General features: G+C 41.5%; 1 protein-coding gene across 2 annotated transcripts in view; it reads left to right on the forward strand.

Moving 5' to 3' along the window:
* Positions 1-21,030, forward strand: part of SLC1A2 (solute carrier family 1 member 2) — a 168,796-nt gene that overhangs the window by 124,993 nt on the left and 22,773 nt on the right. For both annotated transcript variants that reach the window (XM_037999521.2, XM_008002055.3), the window contains exons 7-9: positions 6,101-6,334; positions 11,498-11,692; positions 17,453-17,587. In XM_037999521.2, coding sequence (XP_037855449.1) covers positions 6,101-6,334; positions 11,498-11,692; positions 17,453-17,587 — 564 coding nt within the window. The remainder of the gene's footprint in view (positions 1-6,100; positions 6,335-11,497; positions 11,693-17,452; positions 17,588-21,030) is intronic.

Consider the following 21,030-nt stretch of genomic DNA (forward strand, 5'->3'; position numbering starts at 1 on the left):
ATACTTATTATCATCTTGGGAGGTAAAAAGTGGTTGTGAGGCAGGAGTAAGACCCTAGAATGATTTCTGACAGCTGTTTGGTTACTTCATCTAGGCTCATAGTCAGGACGACGTCACGTGACATGAGATGCCAATTCTACACATTTCTTTAATTCTTTCACTGCCTCGTCAGCATCAGTATTTGCTAATGATGTGTGTAAAAAGGTTCTGGATAAACGGTCAACTACTCTTTAACTGACCCCTCAAAGCTTAAAAAATCAGAATTCTTTTGTATTCTTTTCTATGTAGCAGTTATAATAGTAATAATAACAAAATGTAACATTGAAAATATTATAATAATTGTTTTTGTTATTAAATTATAAATTAGAATTACTAACTTCTTGCTATATGCTCAGTACTATTTCAGTTATAGTACATGTACTAACCCATTTATTACTGAGGAAACAATTATTATTAAATCACTTAAATTTACCAAATTCCTGCTAAATATTTAATATTACTCCAATTATTTTACATGCATTAGCTCATTTATTCTTCACAATAGTACTGAACACAAAAATACGTGCTTTTGTTAACCCATTTACCAAATGAGAAAACTAAGCACAGAGGGCGACTTGCCCAGTATTATGGAGCTGTACAGAAGTAACACCTACATCAATTTCTTTTTTACTTCAGACTGGATTGAATCCAGGATCCTCCTATGGCAAGCTGTGTGACTTTAGGCAAGTTAGACACATTCTAAGCCCCGACATTCTGATCTGTCAAATGGGATGATTCTAGAATCCATGCCATAGGTTGCTGTGAGAACTAAGACTGTGACCAACAGTCGTGAAGTACCTTTTTGGTGCTGGGAACTGTCTAAGCACTTTACATGTATTAGTATTATAGTCATGGCTGTTTGCTGTTACCAATATTATCATCAATTCGATCCATATCCTTTGTATCTCTGTGTTTATGAATTCTTTAAGAAACCTGAAAACCCCTTAATTTTTGTATGATTTTCATATCCTCATTTTCTTATGAGGTTATTTAAAACATTTTTTTCAAAATTTGAAAAACTTAAACAGAAAGTAAAATATTTCATAATCTTACCCCTATAAAAACATAAGTGAGAAGTAAAATCTCTGCCTACTCTTCCAATTCCTTCTTCCAATAAACCACCATCCATCCACACTGTTAAAGAAAAAACTATTCAATGACATTTGTTAAAGCAGAGTAAGGCAGATTTTATTCAGGATTGTTGCAATGAGCACAGGGACCACAGTAATGGGATTTTGGAGTGGGGGAGAGAGATTGGGCTCACTTGCAAGTACAACATGGGCAAGTGGGAATTTATAGGCACGGAGAAAGGTGGGGGCAGTGGATGGTCTGGGGTAAGGAGTATTTTGGCTAAACCAACCCCACAGGATTCTAGCTGAAGGCCACAGGGTGACCAGACATCATCCGGGGGAGGATGAAGAACCTGATCAGATTTGAGGGTGATCAGATTTTGAGGACGGAGGTTCTTGCTAACCTGACTTAGACGAGTGTTTTGCTAAACCGGATTTTATAAGGTTTAGCAAAGAGCCCAGAAGAGGCCAGAAGAAGGTTCAGAAGCCTAACTAAAATTTGGTCAAACAAAGAATCTTTGTCAATCCATCTATTTTTTTTTTCATTCAATAAATATTCTATTCTGTGCAGGCAATGATTTTAGGTACTGGTAATATAATGTTGAATAAGACAGAGAAATGTTCCGGCCCTTGTGGGGCTCACATCCTAGGGAAGGGAGAGAGGGAAAGCCAAAAGGGAGCAAATGGGAGCAGATTGTCTTTGTAGCACTTATTACTAATTCCAATAGTCATAAGTGCCGTGCAATAGCGAGAGATAGTGATGGGCCACATGGTGCTGTCTGGGAAGTTGACCTTTAATGAAGAGCTGCAGAGTGAGCCAAGCAACTTATAAAGAACTGAGGGGAGAATATTCCAGGGGGAAGAAGTGGCAGGGAAAGGCTTTTGAGGATCAGAACAAAGGTCTAGAGAAGCTGCAGTGTGGTTGGTGAAAGGGGACAAAAGGAGGTGCAGTTGGAGAGGTAGGCAGTAGGCAGATCCTCCAGGGTCCTGCAGGTCACCTTGATGAGTTGGAATTTCATTTACTTGCAAAAGAAAGTCCCTTAATCATAAGCCTAGAGGCTGTACAAACTGTTTTTCACTCTGTCTTGATGAAAAGTTCTAATCACAAATGGTAACTTTGAACAAGAATCACTCTTTGGGTAGCTGGAACACCTATCCCTAAATGGATTGGGAAAGATGAAGATTTGTAATACTTTCTGAGCATGGACAGCACCTTTCAGCTACTCTTGGAATGTGTGTTTAGCTCTATTGACAAGCTATTGGAAATATGTGGGACAGCACCAGAGGGGCTTCACAGCAGGACTGAGAAAGTCCCTCAGCTTACCTCCTTTCCCATCGTCAGTGTCTGCCCCATCATCTGTCCCAGGCCTGTAAGTCCCAAATGAATTATTCCAGTGGGTTAAGACCTCAAAGATCCTGAAGAAATTGGAGCTAAGGCAAATGGTTTCCAAAAGGTCACCAAGTAATATCTGCATTTCATCAGTTGCAGTTAAGATTTTTGTTTCTTAAAATACTGGTTTTCAAACAGATCAGCATTACCTGGGGAGCTTGTTTAAAACATAAATGCCCCAAGGCCAGCTTCAGGACATTCTGACTCTGTAGGTGTGTGGTAAGCCCAGGGAATCACATTGTTAACAGGAAGCCGGTGGTTTCTGACACCCGGACACTGACTGAATTCTAGGTAACTTGCCTGCTGTAGATGAATGTGTTTGTGGAGTCCTGCGAGGGGCATCTTGGTGGGACCCTTAGGCTGGCAAGGGCTTTGAGACAAAGTACGTGGAGGCTAGAATGGATACAGCAGTAAGAAAAAGACTCCACAGGCCAGTCCTGGATGAATCTATGGCCCTGAAAACAGAGAACAAGAACAGCCTAAGAGCAGCATGGGAGCCATTCCCCCTCCCCAGCTCTCTAGCCATGTCCCTCTCATTTGGAAACTGGACCAACAATCACAGGGCATTATTTGGCTTCAGAACTCTCCATGCAGCCCTCAGCCTCTTTATGCACTTTGGTTTGTGGTTTTGATTACTGGCTTCATCTCAGAAGATTTGAGTGGTGGCCTTGGGTGCTGGCCATTTGCCCATCCTTTTCCATGGCATGTTATTTTCAATTAGGTAATTCATTGATATGGAAACCCAGGAACCCAGAAGCCCCAGTTTTGGAGTGAAGGCCTGAGTTGTTTGTTTTAAAAATGGGCGCAGTTGGTTGGCCACACCTGTAATCCTAGTGCTGTAGGAGGCTGAGGCGGGAGGATTGCTTGAGGCTAGGAATTTGAGACCAACTGAGCAAAATGGTGAGATCTCCTACAAAAATAAAAGTAAAAAAAAATTAGCTGAGAATGGTGGCATACACCTGTAGTCCTAGCTACTCAGGAGGCTGAGGTGGGAGGATTGCTTCAGCCCAGGAGGTCGAGGTTACAGCAAGCAATGATTGTGCCACTGAGCTCCAGCCTAGCTAACAGAGCAATACTCTGTCTCAAAATATAAAAAATAAAAAATAAATAAAATAAAAATAGGCATAAGAAAGTAATGGCCCTGAAAGACTTCATAGAACAAAGATTCTTACCTTCTTCTACTTAATGCTCATACTATTCCCAGAGATCAAGGTGTTTGGATTAGCAAGGGCTTCTGCTTGCTAACACTTCACTTTCTGGCCTTTAACACTCTCGATTTACAATGGGAGCTCATGCTTTTCCCAGCTGGCTAAGTGCCCCAGAGGTAAACCGTTACCTCTCTCTAGTCCATCTGTCAGTGGCCCAAATACATTCTCCAGGAGACTCTATAGCTAGTCTTTTTTTGGCAAAGAGCCTTGAAAGCATTTTCTCTCCATTCTACAAATTGCTTGTCCCAGGAGAGAAGGAAAATTGAATGGCACCCAAAACAGCTTATAGTAGTGTTTTTCTGGACATCTTTCAAGGGTGCTTGGGAAAGAACTGATCTCTTGGTTTATGAAGATAAATGCTTTTTTGCTTTATAGGAAGGTTCATTCTGCTTATTTACAGTCTCAGTGAACAAAGTGCTGGTGCCCGAGACTACCTTGATAATTTATGAGATGTTGTGACTATGGACACACCAGCAGAATATAAAATGGTGGGAGAGCCCAGGGTTTAATGACATGAGCACAGGTTTGTCTCAGACTCCCTAATGTCTAGGGAAGCAGTCCTCAGACTTGACCAGCCTGGACCCCACAGAAAGGAGAAGTAGGAGCTTCAGGCTAGATTCTCATATGGGAAGAGAACAGCTATGCTAATGTTTAATTGTGTCAGTTACAAATCAGTTCCTTCAAGATTAGGTTCCTCTTGAGAGAATATGTTGCTATAAAATCATCTTGCAATTGGGTATCCCAGGAGATGTTCTAGAAAGCATCACTAACTCAGGCTTAATAAGCATGAGTGATGAGAGGACATGGGGTACGTATGTGAAAACAGAACCCACGAGGAATTCCTTTGTCAGGACTCAGAGAATTAATGGTACTGACAGAGATGCGAGAGGTCTTTTTTGCAGCACACACACATGCATGCTCAAAAATTTAATCCCCACAGCATCTCCATGAGGTTGGAGTTAGCTGCTCTGAGCCTCGACATCCATCTGTAAAATGGGAATAAGCCACTAACCATGGTCACATATTAATAGCTAATAAATGGCGAGATGAGCTCCACATCTTATGTAGTATTCATATATATGTGTCTCATCTACTCTTCACATTTTTTCTTTAATTCAGCAAAGTGTTTGCTCCAGGCACAATTATAAGTCTGTATAGATCTTACAATTACAGCAGGCTTTCCTGACTCCCTGACCCCTGCTGGAAGCCTTATCTAGGGACTTCATTTTCCCCATAGTCTTTCTCTCAAATATATTCATAATTTTTATTAAGGTAGCAGCCGTCCCACAAGTATTTTCATATCAGCCAGAAACTGTCACAGGCTGAACAAATTCATGCCCTAGCAACACCATTCTGGATACTAAAGGATTTTACCAAATATGGGAAGAATATATTCAGGTTGAGAGACAAAATAGTTAGCTTTCCCAAGAGGGAGGACCAAGGTAGTTTCCAAACTCTCTATAAAATAATAATAAGATAGAACTATAACATCAGTTTATACAGGATACTTTGGCATATGGTGAATTGCTTATCTCCAAAGAGCTGTGATTGTTCACTAAAGAGAAGTGGCTTGCCTTGGTTGGGAAAATCCCCCAGTTGGGAGTTTCAGAGACCTGAGATTGTTCTCTTATTTCCTGGTTTCCTGGTCTTGGGCTGATTATTTAGCTTTTCTTAACCTCAGTTTCTTTATTTGCCACGTAGCAATAATGACACCTAGATTTTCGGGTTGTGGTAAGCATTAAGTGAGGGAATGAGTGTGCAGCTCTCACCATAGTGCTTAAAACAAAATGAAAGTAGTTAGCATTATTGTTAGAGTAAGTATGGAAAAACTACTTTCAGACTTGGAAGTCGTAAAACCACTTTTCTCTAAATGTACATTTTGGCCCAGATGGTTTCCTTGTTCTTTCTCTTTCTCTCTCATTTTAATATATTCCCTATCTTCCAAGGTAGAAACAACGCAAATTTACAAATTCCAGTTTATAGTTTTCTAAAAAGCTCAAATTCCCAAATTTCTAGGAAGGAACTGAGGAACACAAATCAAACAAGATTCCCAGAGACATGCCTGAGTCTCTCAACTTTGAACTTGATGGTAAAGCTAAAAGATGGTAATGCATGTCTCTCCTTTATCCCTAGAACTCACCTTAGCGACAAAATTTGCCTTTGGACTTTTCATCAGAGTGGGCGCCACCAGATCCACAAAACAGATTTTGATTAAGGGAGTTGGTCCAAAATAAAAAATAACATCAATGGAATCTCATGACCTTTTCTCAGCAAAAGTCTTTTTTTGTACAGAAGAGCCATGTGTTTTCCTCAGGGTGCGGTACAGAGGAGGCCCAGGTTCTGAATGCCGTAATGATCTCTTCAATGCTGTTTTTCCCTTTTGTGTTTTTCAGGTACTCTCCCCTGGGTATCGCCTGCCTGATCTGTGGGAAGATCATTGCAATCAAGGACTTAGAAGTGGTTGCTAGGCAACTGGGGATGTACATGGTAACAGTGATCATAGGCCTCATCATCCACGGGGGCATCTTTCTCCCCTTGATTTACTTTGTAGTGACCAGGAAAAACCCCTTCTCCTTTTTTGCTGGCATTTTCCAAGCTTGGATCACTGCCCTGGGCACCGCTTCCAGGTAGAGAACAAAAGAAATCACCTTTCTCTTTGCTCACTCTTTTGCCCTCTTTGCCATTTCTCATTTCTCAAAACCCTCCCATCACAAAGTTCAATAAGAACACTTGGCACACATTACTAAGATCTTTTGGAAAAGGCGAATGCTTTGAATTTTTGTCTCCTTCTAGGAACTTCTGAGCCTTCTGGTGAACATTTTTGCTGGTTTGCAATTATATTGGAAATAGGATCTCACATTAAATTTTTCAGATAAATGCATGCTATTTGTTTGCATGCCTAATTTGCCACTTATATCATTAGTTTAGTTTTAGATGTTTTCTAAAGGGAGTTTAACAGGATGTTTTTCAATTAACATTTCACCTGTGATTTGGAAAATGCTGTCACAAAATATTACTCTTTGAAGATTTTGGTAAATAAATTTTCAAAAGTAGAAGAAGCAGCTTTTACAAAGTAAATGGTATGTTAGGTGAGACTTTTTCTAACAAACAAAGGTCAGCCAAATCTTTGACCTCGACATGAACCTCTAATGGATTATTCTTCCCCAGAGTTAACTTGGCATTGATGAAGAATCAGTTCCCCCTTTATTACCTAGTTCCAGTGCCTAGAAAGCCAAAGAGGACCCCAGAGATATGCAGAGAAAAATCATTTTTTGGACTATCATCTTGGACTGAATGTAACAAAAACAACCCAAAAAATGAACAAGAAGAAATACATAAGAAATGTCTTACAATTGGGCTGGGCGCAGTGGCTCATGCTTGTAATCCCAGCACTTTGGGAGGCCTTGGCAGGCGGATCACTTGGAGTCAGGAGTTCGAGACCAGCCTGGCTAACATGGTGAAACCCCATCTCTACTAAAAATATAAAATTTAGCCAGGTGTGGTGGGCAGTGCCTGTAGTCCCAGCTATTCGGGAGTCTGTGGCAGGAGAATTGCTTGAACCTAGGAGGCGGAGGTTGCAGTGAGCTGAGATTGCATCACTGCACTCTAGCCTAGGTGACAAAGTGAGGCTCCATGTGGGAAGAAAAAAAAAAAAAAAAAAAAAAAAAAGAAAGAAAGAAATGCCTTACAATTGAGAATTTTTAAGACTAGTGTTTTACTTTCAGCTTGCAATCATTGTTTTATGTCTGCACATATGTCCTTGGGTCACAAAACTAAGACTGAATCATAAAACAGGGAGGGAAGCAAATTCTGAACCCATAGCTCATCATCAGGTCCTTGTTGCAGACCCTGTGCCCATGCACTGCTGGTGAGCTGGCACTCCATGACACAGCAGGGCCTGTTGCTCCACGGCTGCTGAGCAGGCAGTCAGGTTTCCCTTAAGCGACCTAACAGACCAATAATGCCTCGGAAACCAAATTAAATTTCCACCGTGCAAATCAATGAGGATTCAGTGCTAGTAGAAAATGGGGTTTCAGACCAAGCTGGAATATACACAATCTTGAGGATCTAGATTCTGCACCCAGTTTCTGAAGATGAAGGAAAACACTTCAAAATTTCCTTCTTGGTTTTATAAATTTCCCATGACTAAGTATCTCTATCCATACAGCTCTCCACTTGAAGAAAAAGAGGAAAAAGAAAAAAAAACCCACCGGGTTTAATTTTATTTTTGTTTTCTGGTTATAAGCCTGGTATCTCATACTTTATCTCATACCTGGCTCATAACCAGAAAACAAAAATAAAATAAAATTTCTGCAGGCTCATTGTGAAAAAGTTCAGGCAGTGAATACAATTTTGAAGAAGAAAATGAGCTTTGCCAATTATTCTATCACCCAGTGATAATTGGTGATAACCTTTTAATTAGTCTTTAGTTATATATCTTTCAAGTTCTTACTATGTATATATATGCTGTTTTATAAATAGCTGTTTTTTTACTCGTCAACATATCATAAAAGTTATATCTATTGCAATAGGCTTTACTACCATTTTTTAAACTGCATAATAATGCACTGTATGTACTACAATGCAAACCCCACCCCATCCTAGCCACAGTGATGTACATTTAAGGCATGTCTATTAAACAGGGCTGTGACAAACATCCTTACAAATACATCTCTGCAAGGTTGTATGATGATCCCCTCAGGATAAGTGGAATTTCAGAGTTAAATGGTATGCACATTGACAGTTTTGAATCACGTTACCAGATTGCTATTCAGAAAAATTTATTATTTTATGTTCCCATTAACTGGGGTTTGAGGGTGTGCCCATCCCCGCTTACTTACCAGCTCTGGATATTACCGGTCACTTTAATGCTTTCCAGTCCTATTGGGTGAAAAGTAATCTCATGGGATATGCATATCTTTACTTCTCCTTCCCCTCCCCTTTTCCCCTGCCTCGTGAATTGTTCATGAACTTGGTCATTTCCCTGTTGAGGTATTCGTCCCTCCCTGATTGATTTTCAAGCTCTCTTTTTGTATAAGAATATTAGCTCATGTGTCACAAGTTGCAAATAATTTTTCTCTTCACTTGACCTTTGTCTTAAAAAGTTACTGTGCTTTTTGCCTCTAGAAGTTTTAAATTTGTACTTAGTCAAAGCTATCAGTACTTTTCTTTAGAATTTAGACTTTAGATTTTGCTTAGGAATAGCTTCTCCAAGTTAATACAATATGACTTTTTATTTTCTTCCAATACCTTTATGGTTTAGATCTTCCAACTATTTCAAAAATATTAGTACTATTTTCTTTTGGATGACTAGGCCATTATTTCAGTAACTTTGTAAGACAAGGTGAATCTTAAGGGGATTTGCATGGCCCAAATTTGTATTTAAATCAGAGACAAATGCTCAGATTATCCAACCAAGGCTGCAAATATTAGACCGATTTCTTCCCCAACCCTATATTTCATTTGAAAAAAAAAAAATGTGGTTTTAATCTTTCGTTAAAATGTGGTTTTTGCCTGGATGTGGAATTTCTTTGTTTAAAAGGCTGTGTGACATGAGTCATGTACCGAGAATTAACTGAAGGTTTCTTTGCCATCATGGTCACAGAGAAGAAAAAAAAAGCAAAACCCAGGAACAGCCCACAAAATATCTTTCCTGCCTCCTCGGCCCTTGTACAGAATAAAAATGTTGAGGGTGGTTGAACGGCTTTTCTCAATGGTTCCAGAGGCTGGTGTCAGGGAGGGCAGAGGGAGGGGGGTGGCCTGAGACTGGCTTGTCTTCAGCCCTCCAACTTCAGTGCAGGCTGTTAAAACTAATATGTAAAAAACAAAAGAAGTAACATTTATTATTTATTAATAATTGTTATTATTAGCAACATTTGAAGGCTGTCATATGGCCATTGAGGCAGGAGCCACAAAAGCAATGTCAGAATGTCAGCCCGTCCACATAGGAAAGCTTGAAATTAAAATTCTCAAGTCCTAGTTTGATTGGGTGGGTGGGTTTGTAAAGACACAAAGAAAGCCTGTCCAGTAGAGAAATAGAGGATATTTTTATACTTACCAATCATTTTTCCCAATCTACTTAATTGTCCAAAGACCATTTGATGACAGTTTGGAAAAATGAATGCAATAATAAATATAAATGTATTCCAGCAATCCCAGAAGTGTCCTTAGATTTGAGAATCCTTCCAATCGAGAATCCTGGCCACCAACCACAACTGAGCAGTCATCTCAGACCAGTCCTGGTGTCCTGGCAACCCTTCGAAAGGGCCCAGGAAAGGGTGGGCTAAGAGGAAGAAAGGGACACTGACTTCGCATTAAGACAGCAAGCCAGGTCTAATGGCATCTCCTGCGTGCAAATGAGGCCAGGCTCCAACTCTGCCCTGGGTTTGCAAGATTTTAGTTATGAAATGTTCCCCAACAAACATTTCTTCTTCCTACCCAAGACCAAGAAGGAGGCATGAGACAGACCCCTGACTTGAAATCACTAATAATGTTCTGGTAAGAGAAATTTGACTCTCCTAAGGTTGTTTTAGGAGCTTGTGGGCCAGTGGTTTGATAAGATGCACATCTGGGCATCCCTAGTTTTAGGGCTTCTGATTCGTTGGTTCTGGATAAGCCCTGGAATCTTCATTTCATTTAGCTTCCCTGGAGCAGATGGTCTTCTCCCACTCTCTGAGAAACCAAGACCTCTACAGGGATCTATGTCCAGCTTAGTCACTAATTCTGACCAGTAGAAGGAGGAAACTTTGACAAAAGCTGTAAGTGCAAGAGAGAAAACACCTCCAAATGTTGTCTGCATTGCAGGTTTTCTAATTCACTTTGCTAAAGTTTGAATAGAAAAAAATCAAGAGGATGGACCATGAAGCACTTCCATGGCAGTTTGAGTGTTTTGCATTGCTTTCTACATTACTTAAACCTTGCAGCAAATCCACTCACCCTCCCATGCACTTCTATCCACATGGAGATAATATTCTGGCCTTTAGCAATCCTTATTTTTTATTGGTCTCCAATTTTGAAGACATATGAACATGTCAGGAATTCTGGCCTTTGAGGCTGGGTCATGTGGTCATGAATCCACATCCCAGGCCTGGGAGGAGTGGGGGTGAAGTCACTTCATATTTAGTCTCTGATTTGCTATCAAACACATGATTTCCTGCTCCATGTCATTGAAGTGACTGTAGAATTGGCTGATGAGCATGTATCAGAGTGTTGGACTATCTGTGAGGTTCCCCAGTGAAGTGCTTCAGCTCATGCTGAAGGGTGCTGGACATGTTTATTGTGGAAATTAGCAAGCCCAGCTCAGGGCAATTTCCTGGGGCTAAATGTGATCCATTCAGTCATTTTATTGGAAACAGGATTTCTAGCATGAAATTATGGGTTATCCAAAAATTCCTCATCCCATTTCACTGTTGATAGCTGATTCTTTTCTGACATAGATTTTTTTTTTTTTTTTTGCAACCCAATTAATATGGGCAATCAGATGTACTTCAATATCGAATCCAAGATGGAAACAGTGGTCAAAAGAAAACATCTTCAAGTTCTGAGTGTTATCTCCAGAACCAGAACCAACGAAAATATTTTGCTGCCTATTAGCATCTCAGTAAGATTGAATTTCAGCCTCCAACTCACCAGTTTTTAATCTGGCTCCAGATACTGCTTTTTTGCATGTCACCTTGCTTGATTGACACAAAACAAGAAAAACTAAGGATGCAGTGGTGTTCCAGTTTGTGCGTTGTCCTGCCTCTCTAAAGTGAACATAACCCTGTCTCTCTCTTTCTCTTTGTTCTCAGTGCTGGAACTTTGCCTGTCACCTTCCGTTGCCTGGAAGAAAATCTGGGGATTGATAAACGTGTGACTAGATTCGTCCTTCCTGTTGGAGCAACCATTAACATGGATGGTACAGCCCTTTATGAAGCGGTGGCCGCCATCTTTATAGCCCAAATGAATGGTGTTGTCCTGGATGGAGGACAGATTGTGACTGTAAGGTGAGGAGGGTGGGGTAAAACACAAAAACAACTACCTGTTGTTCTACCCTGTTTCCCCTCCACACTAGCTCCATGTAACAGAGGCCACTTGAATTTCATTTCTGCTGGTGGAAGACAATGAAGGTAATAAAAGAAGAGGAATTATTGGCAGCCTTTGAAAGGAAAAGATTGCGACAAGAAAGAAGACTCTCATTAATACCTCCTGTTTGTGTTGCACATGTCAACTTGCTTTAGAAATTGGATATTATTTGATTTTTAGCAATCCTGTGATGTAGGCAGGGTAATTTCCTTGCCCATTTAATAGACGAAGAAACTCAGGCACCAAGAGGCATGGTAGTTTGTCCATGGCTACAGCATGACTCTGAGTGAGGCCAACATCAGTAATGATTTGACAGGACTGTAACTGAGGCCAACATCAGCTGACTCTGGATCCAATTTTTGTTTCACTAAAATATGTTCTGTTCAATATTCTATCACCAGAGGGTAACGGCAGAAATTACAAAATACTGGAATAGATTCCTAAATATGACATATAAGATTTTATTACAAATAAATAGCACATAGTTTTGCTTTTACTAAAGCTGTTTTTATTTAAATGCATTCATCATTTTAAAAATTCAGAAAGAACATTTTCCTAAGAGATCATTAAAAATGTGTTGCCTCACCATAAACTTAAAGATCACAGCCAAACTAATACTTCACTTTCTTGCTTATAGGTTAAGTCATTGAAAATATCGGTCTTCAACCCATTCAATGTTATATTGACATTATAGCATGAAATAAAGCTTTTTGCAATCATCATTTTAATATTATCACTCCCAACCCATCTAAATGCTTCAATTAAGCCAGAAGCCAATTTCTGCCCTATCTTATGTTATATCCCTACTCTCAGTCTCAATTTCCTCATCTATAAATAAGGAAGGTATTCATACTTTGGGGCTAAAAGTTGGTAGTTCGTGGATGGACTCCCAGCCCAGAGTGTTGCTTTGTTTGCCTTGAAATATATTGTAAAAGGTTAGAAATTCATCCTCTTGTAAGACAGCTGCATTTCAGTTTCCTACAGTCTCCCCTGCCCACCCTATTACTTATACCTGGTCTGCTGCACCTGTCACCGCAGCTTGGTCCTTTAAGACACTGGAGTTTGTCAATTTTGGACTCAACAATGTCTAAGTTTTATTTCCCCTCTCAGACTCTATGTGATCAGAAAACATAGGGAGTAAGTGGGTCACATTCTGTGTGACAGATGTACTTGTGGTAGAAAGAGAATTCCAGATATTAGAATAGCCAAGGCCTGGGTGATTCATTTTAGGAAATGAATGAGGTAGACACTGGAATACACTTTCATCCTCCATGATGATAATCACTCCACTCTTTGGTTCTTCTGAGGTGGCAGACTCTTTCCATATATTGCTTTGAACATGCCCGGCAGTCCTGAAGAGAAGGGATAGTCATTATTACCATTTTACAGAGGAGGCATGTGAGGCTCAAAGAAATTATGTGACAAACCTAGGTCTCATGGTTATGGCTGGCAGAGGCACAAGTCAAATTTCTATTCCACAGTTTACCTCTTCCAACCACAAGTCATTTCTTCTTTCTGACTATGACTCAAAAACAGACATTAGAATAGTGTTTTTGTTGACTTTTTCCATTGGGCATTAGAAGGGGCAATATTTTTTGGGTTCAGGCTAAGGTGCTAGCCTCTTTCTCCCACTTCCGTTTCTCCCCCAGGCAGCACTGTCAACCTCTATATTAGAAACTTTGGTAATAATCTGGTGTCTGGTTGATTCATGTTATTCAACAGTCCATTCTCTGGTAGGCCTTTAGTGGACTAGGGCCATTTTAGGAGATCTCTCCTAAGAGGCAGTGTTCATTTGGGTCTGATGTCTCTACATGCTCAGATTTTTAAAAAGTCCAAACTGAGGGACCACCCAGTGTCTGTAGCAGTGCTGGAAAATTCCTCTAATCACGTCCTCTATGTGTTCTAGGGGCTGATATTGCCATGGAATGGCCACTTCAGAGCCTGTGCTTGATCTGTCTAGCTCTGAGGTATTCAACCAGCTCAAGGACATTTTTGTTAAAACACAGCTTTCTCCTTTATCCTTATAACCATTCCAGAAGATTTAGTGAATATCCCATATGCATCTGAGTTCACTTTAACAACTCAGCAAATAGAGAAAAGAAAAATTCACCATGTTTAATACACACACACAATATGAAAACATGAAATAGCAATCACATTTATTTAATCAGCTAGAATGTATCATCTGAAATGTCTTCCAGTGACTCTCTTGCTAAATTATCTCACCTTAGATAAGGAAACAGAGGCTCAGAGAATAGATCACACACAGCCATCTAGAGGAACAACTACAATTTAAGTTTCCAAATGCTGGCATATGCTTCCATTTATTTAACTTGTGATCCTAGAAACAGCCCTAAAAAGTAGATATTGGGTTCCGTGTTTTACAGATGGAGAAAATGAGGCACAGTAAGATGAGGTAACTGGGCCAGGATCACACTGTTTATAAGAGGCAGAAATGGGATTTGAACCCAGACCACCTTACTCTGGGGTTTGTGTTTTTAGCCATTACACACACTGCCTCCACTATATTATACTGTTGTGTTGCAAAATAATAATTTATATATATATAAAATAAAATCTTCACAACCACCCTATGAGTTATATACTACAAGGGAGCCTCAGTTTCCTCATCTGCATAATGGGAACAATAACAAATTCTAGGGTGGCTGAGAACATGGTGCCTGGCTCATAGTCTCTTATGAGTGTGAACCAGGCACCAGTCAATAAATGTTAGCTTCTATTATTATTATTGATGTCTAATAAAACACACAACACTCCTAGAATATTAAAGAAAAATGTGGCCATGACATCATGAGTACCATGATGTTACTGACAATGGAAAACATATTTCAGGTCAGAAGATCAAGTCTTTCAAAATTATGTCCTAACAATTATCACAAGACTGCTAACTTCCCTTGCTTTAAAACTCAAAGACAAAAAGGGCTTCTTAAGAAAGTCTTTTTCCAAGCAAAAGTCATTTTTGCTCTCTCAACAATTGGTCTTGATGGTAACCATATTTTCCATTAAGTTCCCACTATTAGATGGGAACTTACAGATGGGAGAATGGACCAGTGAGTGGTTGAATTTATGCTTAAATTCTATGAATTTATCTACACAGGGTTTGTTTTATATTAACAGTGATACTACTGAGCATTTTCAGTTGACAAAAGATGAGTTTGACCATACACATTTAAATCTCTGGCCCCTGGGTGAGTTCAGTCAAATCCTCCTGAATTGCAGACCCCACAAGGGCTACCTCTGGGGCACCCACCACGGGTGGATATAATTCATGCCTGCAGTTTATTTGGAGGAAAATAGCCAAATCTATCTTCATGCTGCACTTCCAAGTAAATTCTCCATTCCTCTCCTTTCACTGCATGTAGGAAAATAGTGATTAGAAATTCTCAGCATTTTATTAATTCATAGAATTTTCAATGTAGGGAGGGATCAAGGCCATCAAGGACCAGCATGGCATTGAAATCAAGTAGACCATTGTTCAAATCCCAGCAGACCATGTTCAAGCTGTGTGACCTAAGTTTCTCCACCCATCCTATATATGTTTTCCTCACAGTGAAAGCAGGTGTTACCATATAAGTCCCTTGCAGGGTTACTGTGAGGTTCTGCTCTGATATTGTGTGTCTAGTATCTTAACAGCTTCCAGGAACCCTAGAGAAGTGAGCCAGGGGAGTGGAAGACCAGGCAAAGCAGAAAGCAATGAGGGATGCAGGGAAAATCACTGCCCAAGGAGCTCTTGCAGGACTAGAATTCCACAGACAGACACTGTGCCCACTGGAGGGTGAGGATATTATTAGGGTGGAGGACAAGAGGGGAAAGCAACTTCCAGGAAGAATTATCTTTATAAGACTTTGTCTCACACAACCAAAAGATAACCAGATAATGTTAATGTTAACCACAGTTCAAAGGGATGTGCAAGAGTAACTCAGAGCAACTGATGCTGTAAATAAAACAGTCAAGGTCAAGACCGTTGGAACTTGGGGAGATCCCCTTCCCTGGTGTTCTGTCTGGGAAATGGTTGAGAATTCCCTTCTTCCAGCTCTCGGGGTTTTAGGGAAGTTTTCATTGCAAAGCAGCCTGGTCCTGTCCAGATTTCTTGACAAGAAAAACAATTCACATCTACTGGGCAGGATGGGGCGGGGTGGGGATGGGTCAGAATGTGCCTGGCCCTTCTAAGTGCATTTTTATTTATTAGCTCCTGAAAGCTTCTGACCACCCCATGAAAGAGATACCATTACTGTCTCCTTTTTACAGGCGAGGAAATCAAGGCACAGAGAGGTTAAGTTGCCTGTAGTCACGTGGTTATTAAGTGGCAGAGCTGGAATTTGAACTCAGGTTGTTCAACTGCTGAACTTTCACGGCTGAGCACTCCACACTGTACCTTTTGTGACCCAGATAGATTCAAGGAAATTGGAGTGCGCCGAGCCTTGACACCATGGAGTGGGAGGGGAAGGGTGTGGTTGGGGGGTCTGTAGATCACACCCAGGGGAAGTGTCTATGCAAGGATGGACCTAAACCTGGGAAGGATGGCAATATGGGAAAAACAGCTCAAACCACAGGCTCTCCAGGGGACTTAATCTCCCAGACGTAAGATTAGGTATATTCAGGGCCCTCCCGATGATAAGACCCCACGATTCTGTGCTTGGTCACACTAATGGCCCAGATTTAGTTGAAACAATTTGAGAGGCTGCCTCTCAGCTCATAAAATTTCTAGGATTTTATGACTACAAAGAAAGCAGTCTCCCTTACCTTTTGGTACCCACAAAAATAGCTTAGGAATCCATATTTCTAAAGTACTCTTAGATATTTTGATATGATATTTTGATGTGACAGCTTTGTACAAATGGCATCCAGAAAAGAGGAAAAAGAGTCACTGCCCTTTGCCAGACCACAGAGACTCCCTGGTGTCAGGACAGGGCACTGGAACTCCAGATTAACCCTCTCCCAGAGACAAACTTCAAAATGGTGCTGGGTGTGGCCCTGGCATTGTTCGGAAAGAACTGATGAGATGCTTCAGAAAGAAAGCCTCCCTTTCTTTCATTATCATTTCTTGGCATCCTCCTTCTGAATAATGTATTTTCCAGCCCACAGTGAGGCATCCAGGCGCCTGACGCTTAGTGTCATTTGGAATCTGTTGATTTGTTCCCCCGATGTCCAACTCAGTTGCGTCTGGATATTTGCTATTCTGAGTTCTCCTGTTAACCTTGGCAATGGCCTTCTCAGACCCTTGCCACGTAGTCCAAAAGCCTCTGGTGCTCACAGAGACATAAAAGCGTAAGCAAAAATGAATGCAGTTGTGTTCCCATGGGAGGATTAAGGGCGATTTGTTTTTATCTTTAGTATTTCCTTGCCTGCTTTTAGAGCCACGCTTACCTTATTTGAGCCCTGTGATATATTAGACTAATTGGATAGCATGATGGGAATAAGGCTCCAATCCATGAATTTATAAGCTTACATCATAGTTGAGCAGAACCCAAACAGGCCTTAATTCTTGATTCCTGGGTCTTAGTACTTTAGATTTCTCTATTCCTTGGTGGAGAGTATGGGGTGGGGGTTGGGAGGGTGGGGATTTTATGGCTGCAGGAAAATTAGAGCTTAAAATTGCCAGGGTTGGTTTTGCTAAGATTCTTTCCGTTTCCATGACCTGGACTTCTCTGTTCTTATAGCCTCACAGCCACCCTGGCAAGCGTTGGCGCGGCCAGTATCCCCAGTGCCGGACTGGTCACCATGCTCCTCATTCTGACGGCTGTGGGCTTGCCAACAGAGGACATCAGTCTGCTGGTGGCTGTGGACTGGCTGCTGTAAGTGCCTGTGGATGGGGTTCTGCTGGGACTGTGAGTACTGCCTCCCAGGAATGAACAGGTAGCAAGGCTGCAACCAAGATCTTAGCTAATCCCCAGGGCAACTCCCTCACTCTTCCTTCCTCCTTCCCGCTCACATTTACTGAGTACCTATTTGAGAACGAAAGAAGAAAAAGATTAAATATTTGAAGGCCTCACAGTCTAGTGGAGGAATCAGATAGATTATGACACAATGTTAAAAGTACAGTAATAAGGAACCAGCTACTGATGCATTCAAAGACTCTCAGAACATTATATTGAATGAACAGAGCCAGACACAAAGGAATATGTACTGTATGATTCCATTTATATGAAGCTCTAAGAAAAGACAATGTAACATATATCAATAGAAAGAGATCAGTTGGGGCTGGGTGCAGTGGCTCACGCCTGTAATCCCAGCAATTTTGGAGGTCGAGGGAGGTGGATCATCTGATGTCAGGAATTCAAGACCAGCCTGGCCAACATGGTGAAACCCCATCTCTACTAAAAATACAAAAAAATTAGCTGGGCATAGTGGCATGTGCCTATAATCCCAACTCCTGGAGAGGCTGAGTCAGGAGAATTGCTTGAACCTGGGAGGCGGAGGTTGCAGCGAGCTGAGACTGTGCCACTGCCCTGTAGCCTAGGGGACAGAGTGAGACTCTGCCTAAACAAAAAAAGAAAGAACAAAGAGATCAGTGGTTTCTTAGGGCCAGGTATAGGGGAATAGAGATCAACTGGGAAGGAACACAAGGAAACCTTTGGGAGTGACAGAAATGTTCCGTATGCACAGGCATGCACAGGTGTCTACATTTGTCAAAACTCTTCAAACCATGCACTTAAAATGGGTACATTTTGTTGTATGTAAATTACACTTCAATAAAGTGATTAAAACATAGCACCCATATAAAAGCACAGTGATAGAGAGAAGCCTTCATCCCAGTCAAGAATGGAAGGACAGAGTGGAGAATATCAAGAAACATGAAAATTGTTACTGAATTTGAGTGTTCACTAGGTGAACAGCTACTAGACTGAGCACTTTTATCTTCCTCTTTAACAGCCTTGAAAGTTCCATGTTATTATTCCCACTTTATAGATGAGGACACTAAGGTTTATAGAGGTAAAGGGACTTGGGAATGGACAGATATTCGACCCTCAGTCAGCCTGTCTCTGGAGCCTGACAAATTCTTGTTTATGGTCACATTCAAGCTTCTAAAGGCAGTGGTAGCTGAGCTGAATCATAACCAATAGGTAAAAGTTTCTCAGGTGAATGTAGGGAGAGGGGCAACAGGACATTCCAGTCAAGGCCAGCCTGCACAAAGGCACTGAGGTTATAGCACTGTGAGGATGTACGAGTGGTCTGGTTCTCTTGGAGGCAGCGGGTGGTGAAAGGTGAGCAAGATGGACATCCTCAAAGGTCGTGCAGAGAAACTTGAACTTGACCAAGTACAGTAGTTCAGTTACCTTTCCCAGTGAAGGACATTTTCCTCATTTACAAAACTCACTGCCCATTCACAAAGGTGGGAAAGTCTAAACAGATGGTCCTTGATAAGGGGGTTGCAATGGATCCCCTCTAAGTGCCCACTTGAGCTTTGACGTTCTATGAGATATACACTGATGCCTCCTGTCCAGCATTGGAGTTATATGATAGGGCCTCCGGCAATGCCAGTCTTCAATGTCAGAGGCACAGAGTGACAAGTGCTGGCCCAGAGGCCCAAGGTCAAAGTGCCCACATTTATTTTTCAAACTGCCTCACTTGCCAGTAGCAAATTTTCTGACATTTATTGGCATTGATTTTAAGAGCCAGAAACCACGTTTTGTTTTTTTTTTTCAGATGGAGTCTTGCTCTGTTGCCCAGGATGGAGTGCAGTGGTATGATCTCGACTCAATGCAACCTCTGCCTCCTGAGTTCAAGCAATTCTCCTGCCTTAGCCTCCTAAGTAGCTGGGACCACAGGCATGTGCCACCACACCCGGCTGATTTTTGTATTTTGTAGAGACAGGGTTTTACTACGTTGGCCAGGCTGGACTCAAACTCCTGACCTCAAGTGATCGGCCCATCTTGGCCTCCCACAGTGCTGGGATTACAGGCATGAGCCATTGTGCCCAGCCTCAGAAACCACATTTTGTGGACTTGAGTTTGTTCCTCCTTCCTACCCCCACCCTTCCAAAGAGAGAAAAATGCAAGTGGCTGAAGGGAGGAAGGACATCTGGGAAGGCTAGAAAGAAGCCCGACCTCTCCATAAGATGTGCCTGCTGTTGGTGCAGACAACAGGAACTTAGGTTAGAAGTAAGAAGTGCCCAGCACTTTGGGAAGCCTAGGCGGGCAGATCACCTGAGTTCGGGAGTTCAAGGCCAGCCTGAGCAACATGGAGAAACCCCGTCTCTACCAAAAATGCAAAATAATTAGCCCGGTGTGGTGGCGTATGCCTGTAATCCCACCTGCTCGGGAGGCTAAGGCAGGAGAATTGCTTGAACCTGGGAGGCGGAGGTTGCGGTGAGCTGAGATCGTGCCATTGCACTCCAGCCTGGGCAACAAGAGTGAAATTCCATCTGAAACAAAACAAAATAAAACAAAACAAAACAAAAGCAGAAGAATGAAGTGGCTCCATGAACAGAATCAGTTCAACTTAGGAGGGCTGCAAGGAAGGCCATGGATCTTCTTGACTGGCTCCTTCATCATCAGAAAACACTCAGGAAATACCTTTAGCGGAAGGTGAAGAGCAAACAGAATAGCCTCATCTCTGTCTCTGCCAGTGTCTCAGGTGGTGGTAGTGGCATCCTTACCTGCCAGCTTGGTTGTTCTCTGTGTCCTATGTTGGCCCCAAGGGACAGCCTTTCTCATGACATCTGTTCAGACAAGGCAGCTGAGAGTCAATGGTGGTGTATGGGTGGGAAGGATTGTGAGAGAAAAGGATGAAGGATACAAAGGAATGGGGTAGGCTGTTGGACGGAAGAGGGACCAAGGGGAAATGAAGACATTGGCAGTGGTCTAGAGACAGAGCACATAGTAGGAGCTCAATAAATATGTGCTACTCTTAACCACATAGTTGGTGTGTGATAATTAGGGTCCTCTCACATGAGAAGAAAGATGAAGGAAGCCATTTAAGTTCTGCTGGCTTTCCCTGTGACTTGTTGCTGACTTATACCCTTGACTCTTTGCCTGTCAAGTCTTTTCAATGCATGTTGTCATTGAGGGTCCCTTGCCTGCTGCAATGATATCACCTCACTTTTTTCTTGGGCTTATTTCCAAGGCTTTAAACCACCATTAGAGATTCATCTTTTTAAAAAATATTATTGTAGAGGCTGCCCCCTATTATAATACAAATGCCTTTGAGTGGAAAAAATGCACTAATATGATCAGGAATGAGGAAAAGGGGCTGATATTTGGTGGGTACTGCAATATCTTTACATCTGTCTCCATTT

This window comes from Chlorocebus sabaeus, chromosome 1 (assembly GCF_047675955.1).
Source record: "Chlorocebus sabaeus isolate Y175 chromosome 1, mChlSab1.0.hap1, whole genome shotgun sequence".
NCBI classification, from domain to species: domain Eukaryota; kingdom Metazoa; phylum Chordata; class Mammalia; order Primates; family Cercopithecidae; genus Chlorocebus; species Chlorocebus sabaeus.